Raw genomic sequence first — 15,000 nt, forward strand, 5'->3', positions numbered from 1 at the left:
AAATGAATTATATTGAAAACTAAATTCTAAAATATTTCATTCAAGTTTGGGTAGTTTTCAAACTACCGTAAGTAAATGAATAATATCGAAAGCATGTCATTTGTAAATTACTTTAGTTAAGCAAGTAGGTTCTTTGTATTGAAGTGATAAATAAAATAATATTAATGTTTTGGAAAAGATAGCTTATAAATATCAACAATATAACCTTTTCAAATATTTTATATTGGCAAGTAGGTACTTTTTAAACAATCACACCTCATAAAAATGCAACATCCCAGTAAAAAAAATTGTATCTGTTTAAACACACTTAGCGGTTTTCATTGAAAATAAAAATCAATTATTTGCTTTCTTAAGATGTTCAATAAATCCATAGTTTTTAGCCATCATAGCTGGAACACCATCAGCGCATAACTTATTATAATAAGGAAGCTAAATTTAGTCATATTTTGTGACATTGCTTGTTGAAGTTGTTAAAATGTCTGTTCCTCTTGTCCTTACGAAGCTGTTTTTCATAAAATCAAAACTCATTAGTGAAAGCACAAATAAAATATTTTCATGCCAAAAATCTGGAACCCGTTGACTCATCTAAAACTAACATAGATCACAGTGAGGAGATGGACAAAACAGGAACTCTCACGTCCATTACACGTTAAATCACTCACTCACTGCAACTAGCAGTTTTTCCTTGTCAGCTACAACAGGTGTTGCAGGTGACAAGGAAACGGCTAATTGTGTTCAGTTAAGATTCATTGACTACAAGGAAAAATTGGTTCCATTCTAAGGGAGGTACATCACTGAACACAACTTTCCTATTGTCTGTGTGTACATTTTTGTATGTGTGTACATACAGTAGAATGATTTCAAACATATAATATTCAGTGTCAAAGCAGAAATATACTACACATACTGTACATATATCAAAGGCCGTAGAAGGCCGCACTTGATGGTCCAGAATGCCATATGCGGCCTTAAGGCCACAGGTTCCCCATCCCTGCTCTAGAGTCTAGTGTTTACGTAGGCAGAGCTCGTACGCCATTAGCCAGATGGCGTACTTGAAGAGTGATTTCAGATGTCAGGGATTTTTCTTTTAGGCCTTCCGATACAATTTATTTATTTTGACATGCGAATATCTATAAATTTTTCTTGAAAAACTTGTCGATGTAAACATATTCAAATATATATACCTACAAGCCTGCAGATGCATATACATAGATGTATACACTGCCATATACATTCATGCACATACAACCTTATCTACATGAAAATACAGTTACATATTTGTACATGTTTTACATGTCAATGCATATATGAATAAAAACCCACAAACAAGTAGCAGCAAAGCATATAAGCATATTATATATTATGTAGGTAGTAGGTTGGCCAGGGCACCAGCCACCTGTTGAGATACTACCACTAGAGAGTTATGGTGTCCTTTGACTGGCTAGACAGTACTACATTTGATCCTTCTCTCTGGTTACGGTTCTTTCCCTTTGCCTACACATACAGCGAATAGTGTGGCCTATTCTTTACAGATTCTCCTCAATCCTCATACACGTGACAACAATGAGGTTACCAATCAATTCTTCTTCACCCAAGGGGTTAACTACTGGACTGCAAAGTAAAACCTTTACTTTTAATACAAGATCTTGGTTCGGCTTTTGCACTTTGCAGATTACAGGTCTGGGTAGATGAGTTTTTCCTTCCCCTAAACTTCACCAAAATCAAACCATTGTTCTTTAGTCTTGGGTAGTGCCATAGCCTCTGTACCATGGTCTTCCACTGTCTTGGTTAGAGTTCTATTGCTTGAGGGTACACTTGGGTACACTATTCTATCTAATTTCTCTTCCTCTTGTTTTGTTAAAATATTCATAGTTTATATAAAAAATATTAATTTTCATGTTGTTGCTTTTTTTGAAATATTTAATCTTTCCTTTTTTCCTTTCCTTATTAGGCTATTTTCCCTGTTGGTGCCCCTGGGCCTATAGCATCTTGGTTTTCTAACTAGCTTAGCAATTAATAATAATAATAATAATAATAATAATAATAATAATAATAATTATTATTATTATCATCATCATCATCTCCTCCTACGCCTATTGACGCAAAGGGCCTCGATTATATTTCGCCAGTCGTCTCTGTCTTGAGCTTTTAATTTAATACTTCTCCCTTGATCATCACCTACTTCACGCTTTTTAGTCCTAAGACATGTAGGTCTGGGTCTTCTAATTCTTCTAGTGCCTTGTGGAGCCCAGTCAAAAGTTTGGTGAACTAATCTCTCTTGGGGAGTGCGAAGAGCATGCCCAAACCATCTCTATCTACCCCTCATCATGTCATCCACATATGGTACTCGAGTAATCTCTCTTATAGTTTCATTTCTAATCCTGTCCTGCCATTTAACCCTCAATATCCTTCTGGGGGCTTTATTCTCAAATCTACTAAATCTATTGGGGATTATTTCATTGTCATACCATGACTCATGTCCATAGATTAACACCGATCTCACTAAAGTGATATATAGTCTGATTCTTATATGAAATTTTAGGCGATTTGATTTCCAAATTTTACTTAAGCTAGCCGTTGTCTGATTTGCTTTTTTCAATCTTTCACTAAACTCTAATTCTAAAGACCCTGTATTGGAGATCATTGTCCCTAAATACTTAAATAATTCTACCTCATTAATCCTTTCTCCTTCCAATGATATTTCATGTTCCATTGTATGCTCCGTTCTCATAATCTTTGTCTCTCTTCAATTTATCTTCAGCCCCACCTCCTGTGATATTTCATGCATTCTAGTAAGCAAGCATTGCAAATCCAGTGGTGCTCTGCTAAAAAGGACAGCCTTATCAGCTTACTCTAGGTTTGCTAAATTCCTATCACTAATCCAGTCCAATCCTTTTCCACTACCTCTGACTGTTCTACACATTACAAAGTCCATGAGGAGGATAAACAACATTGGTAACAACACATTCCCTTGGAGTACTCCATTGTTCACTGGAAACTCACTTGATAAGACTCCATAAACATTAACTTTGGACTTGCTATGCTCTACAACAGACTTAATCAAATTTACATATTTAAGAGGAATTCCATAATAACGCAGGACTCTCCACAAAATTGGCCGGTGCACACTATCAAAGGCTTTTTTATTGTCCACAAATACCATCAAAGAGGGATTTCTATATTCTACGTATTTCTGTACAACATGTCTCAAAAAGAAAATTTGGTCAGTGCAACTTCTACCTCTTCTAAATCCTGATTGTTCATCTCTCAGCTTTTCCTCAATCTTTCTCTCCAGTCTCTTAAGAATAAGCATACTATATATTTTCATAACAACTGACGTAAGTGTTATGCCTCTGTAATTATTGCAATCAGTCAGGTCTCCCTTTTTAGCTATTTTCACCAGCACTCCTAACTCCCATTCATCAGGTTTTTCCTCTTCATGCCATATTCTACAAAGTAATATTGTAAATAGTCTTGGAGTCGCTTTATTTTCGGAGAATATCATCTCGGCAGTTATTCCATCGTATCCAGGGGCTTTCCATCGGTAGTTTTTTTTAGGATGGCTTCGACTTCAAACACACTGAATTCATTCATGGGCACACACACACACACACACACACATATATATATATATATATATATATATATATATATATACATATATATATATATATATATATATATATATATATATATATATATATATATATATCAACACATACCTTCAACTGTAATACGAGGTATGATAAAATTCCTACTGATACCCATGCGAAAAACAATCAACAAGACATGCACATGTCTCCAACTATCTCACTCACAAATACCTTCTAGAGACATCCTCTGCGGAAGAAAATCTAGCAAACACTTACCTCCGAGCACTTTGCACAGCAGCATCAAAGGGTCGCCCTCGTTGTAAGGTCCAATGATGGCAGCAGCTCCGCTTTCGGTCGTCAACAAGTGACCCGTTTCATTAAAAATCTTTGGTTTATTTGGCGGAACTGTATCAAAGAAAAAGAAGGCAAGAATCAGAATGAATAAAAAAAAATAATCCCCGAGAAAGTCTGAAAGAAGGAAAGCCAAGTGAGTAAAAAGAAAAACCTAGGTCGGTGTTAAGATTTTATCCGAGAAAGTGTAAAACCGGGGAGAGAAATATCTAGAAGACTTGTTGGGTGGGGGAGAGGGAGGGGGAATGGAAGGGCTTTTAACAAATCGTGCTAATTAAAGCCTTCTTAGCTTGATGCTCCGGTTTGTGAATCTGAAAGATGAGGTGGGATGCAAAAATGAGATATCTGAAGATGAAAGAAGCTGTGGGATGATGCTACGCAAAAGGGGGTTGGGGAAGGAGAAGAAAAGTAATCAATAGACGATTGTGGTAATGATGAGCCGCAAAAATCAGAGCGAAAAGGAAATTTGATTTGGTTTTATATATTCTATCTTTTTCATTAATGCTTGTTAAATGAAGTCGTAATCTGTCGGTTGAAAGTTGAAGAAGATTGAGCCGGCCTTATGCCATACTGGCTGTAGATTCTACTGAAGGGGAATTTTGATTGATAAGTGCATCTTTCCTGAGTACGATTTGAGCGCCGAACACAGATGTTCATGGTCGGAACCAAAGTAGGCCTATAATTCTCTAATTCGGTCTAGCAATATAAATATTATTAATATATTACCAATTTGTATAGATTAATAAGATGAAAAAGAACCTAAATAATATTCAGATTTCCATGATGAGTCAATGATGCGTTAAATACACAAAAATACTAATGGGGTAACATTAGGGTGTGGGGACATTTGTTGTAATAACACCAGATCATTGATTTTTTATTTAATCAATGTATCATTATAAAGACAGAGCTTTGAAACTGTAACGGATGATCCGTAGGAATAATGTGTTAAACAATAGAAAGAAAAAATATATATTGGCTCAAAGTACATACTACTGCATAGTTGTAATGGAGATATCTTGTACCCTTTGTCTTGTTAACAAGTGAATAATTGAAAGAATAAATTGTGTATCAACCCATATTCCTCGATACTATAAGTTTCAGTTTTATCATTTCTCTCTGTTTTTGTGTTTGCTGCATACGCACGTGCTTATGAAATATGCAACAGCAGGAATATTTCAAGCAGGCGGGACCTGGTGTATACGGAGCACAAACAATGTAAAATCTTAATCATCCGCGTTTCTAGTCTTTTAAAATAAAAGTGCAGTGTCATAAATTGGTAGGTTTCTGCTATATATGACAAACCAACTTGTAAGGGCTGACTGAGAGGTTTCTGTCGGATTTTATTACGAGATGTGCAAAAGAAAAAAAAAAGTCAATTTGGAAAAATATTCATAATAATGATTTGAAATTTGAGGCAAAACTGACATACAATCTGTCAGTTTAAAAGAAAACTTTATTTCAAAAGGTGTTAGCGAATCTGATATAGCTAATAGGAAACTTCTATCATAATTTCAAAAACAATATGTGTCATCTGATAACAATTCAAGTTAATGAATCAAAATTAATAAGTGAAAATAGATAAAAATAAAAAATTCGTTAAATTCAGATCCAAAATCTTTGCCTAGTGATAGATAAGTTTACACACATGTGACCAACAATAAGTAACAACTAAAAAAATCTTTCAAATTCCTTTAAATGATCAATGAATACTAACAGCTAAGTATCTCTTAGATTCTATTGTATGAAACTTTATTGCTTATTGATTATTAAAAAAACATCATTTGAGGAATAGTAGACAAACTTCTGTCTATTTCTAACAACCAACATATGATAAACGGTTATATGCCTTTTCGTCCGACGTCACTTCGTCCAACGTCTCTTTGTCCACTCCCTTTGGTCCAACGTCTCTTTGTCCGACGATTTTTTAATCTATCGTCTCTTCGTCCATGGGTTTTTTGGTCCATTGTCTTTTAGTCCAATATCCATGTTTTTTTTTCTTTTTTGTTAGACCATTTATTCAATATCTGAACGTAAAACTCGGTAGTTTTGTCATTAGGTAATCCAATGATTCCTCGGTAGTTTGAGCCATTTCCCAAAATAGAAGTGATTCTTTGGTAGTTAAGTTGTTGCTAAGAGCCATTTCCCAAAATAGAAGTGATTCTTTGGTAGTTAGGTTGTTGCTAAGAGCCATTTCCCAAAATAGAAGTGATTCTTTGGTAGTTAGGTTGTTGCTAAGAGAAATTTCTCAAAATAGAAGTAATGTTTTGTTTGGAAAATTTAGTAAACTTGTTTCTTGTCCCTGAATTCAAAAGGAAGCATCAACACAATGGCAACATTTCTAACGTCTTCAAAAAGAAAAAAGAAAGTAGTTGACAAGAACAATTACATTTATGATTTTCACTCTCACAATCGAAAATTGCATAAAGATTATTGGCGGTGTGAATTTAGAAAATCCTGCTCAGTGCGGATTCATACCGTGATACAAGAAGATACTACAGAAATTGTGTATGTGTCAGGCGAGTACAAACATCCAGCAGAAACAGCGTTGGTAAGAGCAAGAAACACTGTAGCTGAAATGAAGGAAGGGCCAGTTCAAAGCATTTCAAACAGTGTGCGTAACTGATGGTAGACGTTGAAATAGCCATTCATAGAGCATTCACTTCTATTTTTCCAAATTTCTCAATAGTAGGATGTTTTTTACCATTTGGGACAACAATTATATCGAAAAATTACGGATTTAGGATTACGAGAAAATACAACGCTGAATCTGATTATTGCTTAAAAGTACGGTGCTTTTCGGCATTAGCCTTTATTCCAGTAACTGATGTTGGGGAAGCATATGAAGAGCTAACAGATAATGATGAAATTCCTGGAGAATTTATTAGTTACTTTGATGTCAACTATATGGGAGTAGTGAGAGGCCATGGTAGAAGGAGAAGAAGAGAGCCTCCGTTATTTCCAATGGCATTATGGAATGTCAACAGCAATGGTCAATAATTTGCCAAGAACAAGTGACGCTTTGGAAGGATACCATTCGTCACTGAAGTTTTCTTTAGGCGCAACCCATCCTAATATTTGGCGGCTAATAAAGTTTTGAGAATGAAACTAGCTTGATTCAAACCAAGATAGATCACATTCATCGAGGGGATACAGTACATAATATATAATTATATATATATATATATATATATATATATATATATATATATATATATATATATATATACATATATATATATATATATATATATATATATATATATATATATATATATATATATATATATATAGGCAAATTAATCAGCGTATACATTCTTTGGTTGCACATAATGATTCTTATGAAAAAAAAATGAATTTTTAAAGGCTCTTGCTCACAACCTACACTCTTTCTAAGCATCTTGTTGATTAAAGATTTTTTTTTTTTACATTTTCATTAGTGCCTTTAATATATATATTTTATTCTTGCATATCAATGTCTGCAATAAATATTAATTTTATTTTGCATTTTCATATATAAATGAATTTCTGTCTTCCATATATTCATTTTTCTGGTTGTGCCTATAATTAATAAAATGTCTAAAATTAATATATATTTTCTTTCTTACATATTTTACTTTTTCTGGTCGTATTTTTAATTAATGTATAAAAACGCATGGAAAAATTTCTACTTGCAAATATACTCGGGCATACATAATCTAATATATGCAGTATATATACCTTTATATTAATAAAACTGCTATAAAAATCTAACATTTCGTCCAGACAAAATTGGTCAAAATCACGCTGGAACAACTAAATCATCGGACAAAAAGATGTTGGACCAAAAAATCATTGGACAAAAAGACGTTGGACCAAAAAATTATTGGACAAACAGACGTTGGACGAAAAGGATTGGGCAAAATGACTTTGAACGAAAAGGATTGGACAAACTGACTGTACACGTGATAAACAATAGAAAATTTCAGTTTCTCCAATAAAAATTTAGGCGTGAATAGAAAAAAAATATATATGTTTGTCGATTTCTAGTAAACAATTTATCATAGCTCATAGAAAATTTAATTTCAAATTTTGGAAAAAAAAATCGTGGGAACTCAAATTTAATATGAAATTCTGGTAAATAACCTCTATGGACTAATTAATTTTACACGGATAAGAATACTGAGGAACCTCTTGTATCGTCATGGTGCCCAGAGAAGAACATCAAGGGAAATGAGCTTTCTGAAATGAAATTATTATTCAAATAAGGCTGATGAATAAAACATGAAGGTATGTTTGCCTCCGTCGTGCGGAACATATCAATTCGTCCTCATTTAGTCGGAAATTTATTGTTTAATCCTCCAGCAAATCTCTAGTATTACGATATTAATTAGATAATTCTAGACGGTAAATGGGAGGATGACATTGAAATATCTCTCTCTCTCTCTCTCTCTCTCTCTCTCTCTCTCTCTCTCTCTCTCTCTCTCTCTCTCTCTCTTTAACCAGACATATATATATATATATATATATATATATATATATATATATATATATATATATATATATATATATATATATATATATATACCTATGAATGTATCTTACAAACAAGTGACTCATGGAGAGAGAGAGAGAGAGAGAGAGAGAGAGAGAGAGAGAGAGAGAGAGAGAGAGAGAGAGAGAGAGAGTTTAATATGATTCCCGTCGTTCCGTATATTCTTACAAATTCTCTACATTATCTTACCTTTTCAATTTTATGACATTCCCTTCGTCTTCTTTCACATTTGTCTTAGTTTAGATTTCATATGAGAGTAGTTTAAAGCAATCATTTCAGCTAGATCTACTGCTGTCTTTCCTCCATGGGCCCATCGTGCAACGTAAGACCTTTCCTCTTCAAAGAACCGAGCTTGTGGAGAGGTGGTATGCATCCGTCATTGGATGAGTCTTATGGCCAAGACGCACGAGTGTGTGCTTATACCCCGGGGGCCCTCACCTTCCCTATCTTCTTCCACTTCCCCTCCTCCTACTCCTCCTCTTCCTCTGGAACCAAGAGGCGCAAAGGGGACATAACTATGATTGGATGAGTCTCGATACTTTCGTTTAATGTCAGAGATGTGTCTGCGTTGGCTGTCGATCCTCGGTGAAATCGCCCCTGGCTGGAGGCATCGCGAGCTGTGCCTCTCAAACCCGGGCAGAAGCAGTGATCTATTCATGTTCTTATCGGAAAACCTCCTTGCTTGCTACTGCTACTTTCTTTTTATGGAGCATATTTTTTTTTCAGGCCCTTCTGCTCTTTCCTTTGTTTGAGTTTCTTTACGATTTATTTTTCTTTTCTCTTGGGGGAAATATGCATATCAGTCATGCGCTCTGTAATCACGGTTTCCTAAAAAAAATCTTAGACCAAAAAAATAATTCTATCAATCGGCATTCACTAATATGATGTAATTATTGATAGGTTAGCGAAGAGACCCTCATTATTCCTTTTTATCATCATTGTGACCTATATTCTACTGATGAAAACTTATAACTGATTGACACAATTGTGAAATGGATAACCTGATTTTTTTTCTTTGTAAAGAACAAACTTTTAATTAATCTATTTTAAAACATCCTGAACCGACCAAAGCCTGAGAAGACCCTGGACTTACAAATTAGACAGAACAGAAATTAAAAGGAAAAGATAAATAAAAGAAACAAAAGAGGAATTTGTAATGCAAAATAATAGCCTATCATATTCATGTTGGTCCCGTAAGGTGGTAGTATAGTCAGTGCACCTCACACAGTGCATTGTAAGCATTACTTAATGGTCTCTGTAGAGTTCCTTCTGCTCCTAGGTGCACTTACTTTATATCCTTCTACTTTACCTCCATTTTTATAATTTATAATTTTATAATTTTATTAATTTATAATTCCCATTCAATCCAATAACCATCCGTGTAAAAAATAGAAGGGAAAGAAAATAGTTATACAGACTAACGAAAACTGGAATGAAAAGGGAATAAGCAATGTAAGAATGAGTGCACTTTAATATTGCAATAAAATGACTATCAGTCAGTTAGCTAACCACCCGCCCCTCAAAAAAGAAGAAAAATAGTAGTAGGACTTTTCAATTGATCAATACCTTTTGATGAACAATGACCTTGACTGTTGGTAAAAAAAAATATTAGTTATGGTTTTTATGTTACACCGTCAATATCTTTCACCGTGCAATGCCCAGCTTATAAAATTAAATTGAGAAAGATAAATGAAAAACTGCACTAGCATCAAATTTTTTTTGCCAATTCACTCAATGTCGTGTTAACTTTGATACTTGTCTGTCATAGCAGTCTTGAATGTCAAACTACAAACTCTCCTCTCGGAAATGCAAGCGAGTAACAGGACGCATTAACAAAATAGCTTAATTATTTTGACCTGTCTAATTAGCGAAATTCAATGCTATTTGACATTCAACAATGATCGTTATTGCTGGGAACGAAGCTAATGTAAACCTGGTGATGTCATTCCATAGATATATAATTGGTTGGTGGATGAAGACATTTTATGTATGTATTTCCTACGGCATTTCCCAGACATTTGGATACACAACCATCCATCCACTCTCTCTCTCTCTCTCTCTCTCTCTCTCTCTCTCTCTCTCTCTCTCTCTCTCTCTCTCTCTCATATATGTACAACAACCAACAAATGCAGCTGTTCCTAATCTACTGCAGGACAAAGGCCTCAGACATGTCTTTGTTCATGTCTGGGGCTGGCCACTGTGGATTATTGGTGTTGGGTGGCTTTACTCTGATAGCTCACAGCAAACTAATATAGTATGGGTGGCCCTGACTAGTAGAGCTTTGCTGATCATGTTTATACACAAACCATCTCAGCACGCTTAGTTATCCCCACTCAGAAATTGTGGATTTACTGTACATTCACCTAAATGCCTCTCTTTCATTTGAGTGGATTAGCAATATAAGGAGATTACTTTCCGCTTCTTATTATATCTCTTTGGAAACGGCTTTTACCCCCAAGCAGGTTTAATAAGTTTGTCCTTCACCACTCAGGCCAATATACCTTACAATTGACAGACTATCAGATTCCTGATATGCTGCTTAGGTCATAAGTCAGGAAATTAATTTTTCAATAAACTGGCCCAACGTAAATGTTTCTTTTTAATCGTAGTGAAATTATTAAGCGTCCAAACTAATGGTATACTAATGGAGATTTGCATATATTACGGCAAACAGACTCATTACGGGTACTCATTATAACCTGAAATTATTTAGTAAATTGTAGAAACATTAACTAAAATATCATAAAAGGTCTGAGTCTGCAGTAAACACTATTTTATAGCTTTATTTTCGCAATATATTGCAAGGATATTTACTGGTGACACTGAACAGCTTTGTTATCTTTTGCCGAAGTTAGAATTATAGAAGCAAATGATGAAGGTAACAAGCTCTCCTTTGTCTTAGTGAAAATTATAATAAGAAAATGTAAAATACCTACTATTACGTGGTTGACGCAAGGTAAAATTATGATAATAATAATAATAATAATAATAATAATAATAATAATAATAATAATAATAATAAAGTAAACATATAGTTATAGTAACTGTTTGTACCTATTATACACTGGGTCCCCTGGCGTTATAATATGTAAGGTTGGTTCTCCAGTTGGGACATCTGATCATGCTTTAATTACGATAGTAATTAAGACAGAGCACCCTGTCCCTTATGTCTCTTAGTCACGTAGGATATATATATAAAATCTCAAGCAGAATTTGAATTTTTCTCAATTGTATAAAGGTGTTGAGGCAGTTGTTGTTTTGAATGAGAATCTAGTCAACAAAATTGATAAGTGTATCCCTTCTCATGTGCTAAAATATTGAGTGAAAGATAAGCACTGGTTCAGTGGTGATTGTAAACATGTTTATTTGGAGAATCAGGAGGCCTATCATCTTTGGAAGGGTAACATATCAGATTTGACATGAAATAACTATACTCGACCAAGAGGTGTTGCTCGTAGATATTATGCTTCAACTGAAAAAAGATAACAATTAACAGTCAAAGAAACCCTTTCGGATATGACCAGAAACATAAGTGGTTGGCTATCCTTAATTCTGCGTTCTTTGGTGTAGAATTAACAGATTCTCCTTTACTTAAACCAGATGGCTCTGTCACTCGCTGTCCAAAGAAAAAGGCATCCGTTATGGCTGTTTTGTTTGGCAGTAAACAAAGTAATCAGAAACTCGATTGTCCTCATTCATGTATTCTTGAAACTAAACTATTTTCGGTACAGTGAAATTAAAAGACTTGATGGACCTAAATTAAATTTTTCCTGTTATTTTAGTCTGTTATTTTACACAAGTTAGCAAGAATAGGTTCCTTTTGCACTTGAAAATATATCTCTTGATTGTGGTCAGAAAGTTCGTTTGATTTGCCTTGATTGTAGTGCTGCCTTTGACCGAGTTAATCATGAGGTCCTCGTTCTCAAACTCAAACAGTTAGGAGTGGGGCGCTCCTTGCTTAGCATCATTATTGAACTATTGAGTAATAGATTACAAAGAGTAGTTGTTGATGGGGACCATAGTTGAGTACAAGAGGGATATCTGGTGTTCCTCAGGGTAGTGTTTTTGTCCCATTACTTTTTATACCATGTACACGATATGTGGTTTCGCCTAGAAAACACGCTCGTTAAATTTGCAGATGATACCATATTCTTTGCATCAATTCTATCATCTAAATGTAGATCTGGGGTTGCTGAATCCCTTAATAGGGATTTAGCTAAAATTAGTGCATAGTGTACATTATCTGCACGAAGTTAAATCCTAATGAAACTCAAATTATGATTGTTAGTAGTTCGATGATGGTGGCTCCTCAACATCCAGATCTCAGTATTGATATTGTTTTTTGAACTCTGTATGACTCTTTTAAAATATTAGGTGTGATTCTTGATTGAAAATTCTCTTGAGAAACATATTCGGTCTGTTTCTTTAATTGGAAGGAAAAATGGCTTATTGAGAAAGTTAAGATTTTCGGTGATCAACTTATTCTGAAATGTTTTAATTCTTTCATTCTGCTTTATTTCGAGTATTAGTTTCTATTTTGTCTTCAGCTGCTGATTCTCATCTTAATCTGTCGTACAAGAACTTGCGGTCTAGTAAATTTCTTATTCTTGATCTAGATATTAATCTTTGGTACCGTCGTTCAATTAGTTCTTTACGCAAGTTGCACAAGATTCTTCATAACTCTGACCATCCTTTGCATTCAGATATTCCCTGACAGTACTAACCTGCACGTACTACTAGGGATGCAGATAATGCTAACAGTCATGCCTTCTCCTTCAAAAGTCGCAATAATACTCTAGCAGTTTTATTTCAGCTATTATTAGGTTGTGGAATGATGTTCCTAATCAAGCTGTTGAATCTTTGGAACTTCAGAAGTTCAAACTAGCAGGGGACGTTTTTATGTTGAACAGACTATCGTAATTATCTCTTCATAGTTTATATCAGACTGATCTATTTCAACGTTGTTACCGGTTATATTAAGTTATTCATTTCTTCTCATGTAGTTTATTTATTTTATTTTCCTCACCGGGCTCGACTAATAAATAATGATGATGATGATGATGATGATGATAAGTATAATCATAGTAACAGTAAACGCAACGATAAATGTGATTTGACCAAAAAAATAAAAACTAATAAACATTACCAATCAACCAACAATAAAAGCTATATCGTTATCAATATATAAAAATGCAAAAAAATTAACCGTCAAATATAATTTCAATTCAAAATAACGACCAATTGATAAAAAAAAAAAAACCTGGCACCGGGGTTCATTGGCCTCTGAAATATGCAGATTCTCTGAAATGTGAGAGAACAAAAGCGTATTAAATTAATAACAAACACCTAATGAATCATCAATGACAAACCAATTAGCATATGACCCGAGTCATCATTAGAGCTTTGTAATTAAAACGGGCTTCCAATAGCACGGTCGACGGGCGGGTTAAATTGTTTCCTCCCGTTTCATATCCAAAGAGATATTTTATACAAACGCAGTTTGATGTTTCCGTGTTTTCCAGGATCGGATTCTATCAGCTTTTCATCTTTCAAAAAAAAGTTTTCATCCATTATGATTGACTGATAACTTGAGATAACTCTTCAGGTGATAATGTTTTTTTTTTTTTTTTGTGGGGAGGGGGGGGGGTGTCATCTCGTTTCTTGTCATTTCATAGATAGATGCAATCTCTTGGTAAACTAATTGTTCCCCGCTATTATTATTATTATTATTATTATTATTATTATTATTATTATTATTATTATTGTTGTTGTTATATTATTATTATTATTATTATTATTATTATTATTATTATTATTATTATTTTCCTCAAACACAGTACAAAGACTCGTGGTTTATAGTTCGGGGCTCCGGGTCAATCCAGCTTTCCTTACAATACGTGCTGTTTCAAGTAGAACCCTCATTAAGGAAAGTTCAGTTAAAGACAATGTTACTGAGGGCGTCATCGCATTATTATTATTATTATTATTATTATTATTATTATTATTATTATTATTATCATTATTATTATTATTATTTTTATTATTATTATTGTCTAAATAATCTCATAAATATGAGATTATATATTTATGGGCAAGTTGCAGCCCCAGTCATAGAAGCTGAATGCGAAAGCTAATGGGTCCAAATAAGGAAAGCAATCTAGTGCACAAAAGGAAATTGAAAGGTTAGATTAACCTTAATGATCAATAAAATAAGATAAAGTATGATGGATGATATAAAAAACAGATATATCATCAAATAACCCTCATATGAACCTGATCGACTATAACCAAACTATTTGTACCGAGTTTGAACTTTGTAAGTTCCGGGTTAAGCCAACACCCGTGAATTTGGTCGATTAATAAGCTGCGAGAGTTCGGTTAATTATGAAAAAATACTTTCATTGTCTAAAGAAATTATTAAGTGGAATCATAATCAAAACATTTTTATCTATGACGCTGGATTCACAAGTCAGAAGTCTGTTTATTTTTGTTTTTTTTTAGCAAGGCAGATCGTTACGGCAA

General features: G+C 34.0%; 1 protein-coding gene across 1 annotated transcript in view; it reads right to left on the minus strand.

Annotated features, from left to right (window-relative positions):
- LOC137621901 (uncharacterized) overlaps window positions 1-15,000 on the minus strand; it is a 341,038-nt gene that overhangs the window by 166,765 nt on the left and 159,273 nt on the right. The window contains exon 3 of the mRNA XM_068352405.1: window positions 3,870-3,998. Coding sequence (XP_068208506.1) covers window positions 3,870-3,998 — 129 coding nt within the window. The remainder of the gene's footprint in view (window positions 1-3,869; window positions 3,999-15,000) is intronic.

Source organism: Palaemon carinicauda, chromosome 28 (assembly GCF_036898095.1).
Source record: "Palaemon carinicauda isolate YSFRI2023 chromosome 28, ASM3689809v2, whole genome shotgun sequence".
Taxonomy (NCBI): Eukaryota; Metazoa; Arthropoda; class Malacostraca; order Decapoda; family Palaemonidae; genus Palaemon; species Palaemon carinicauda.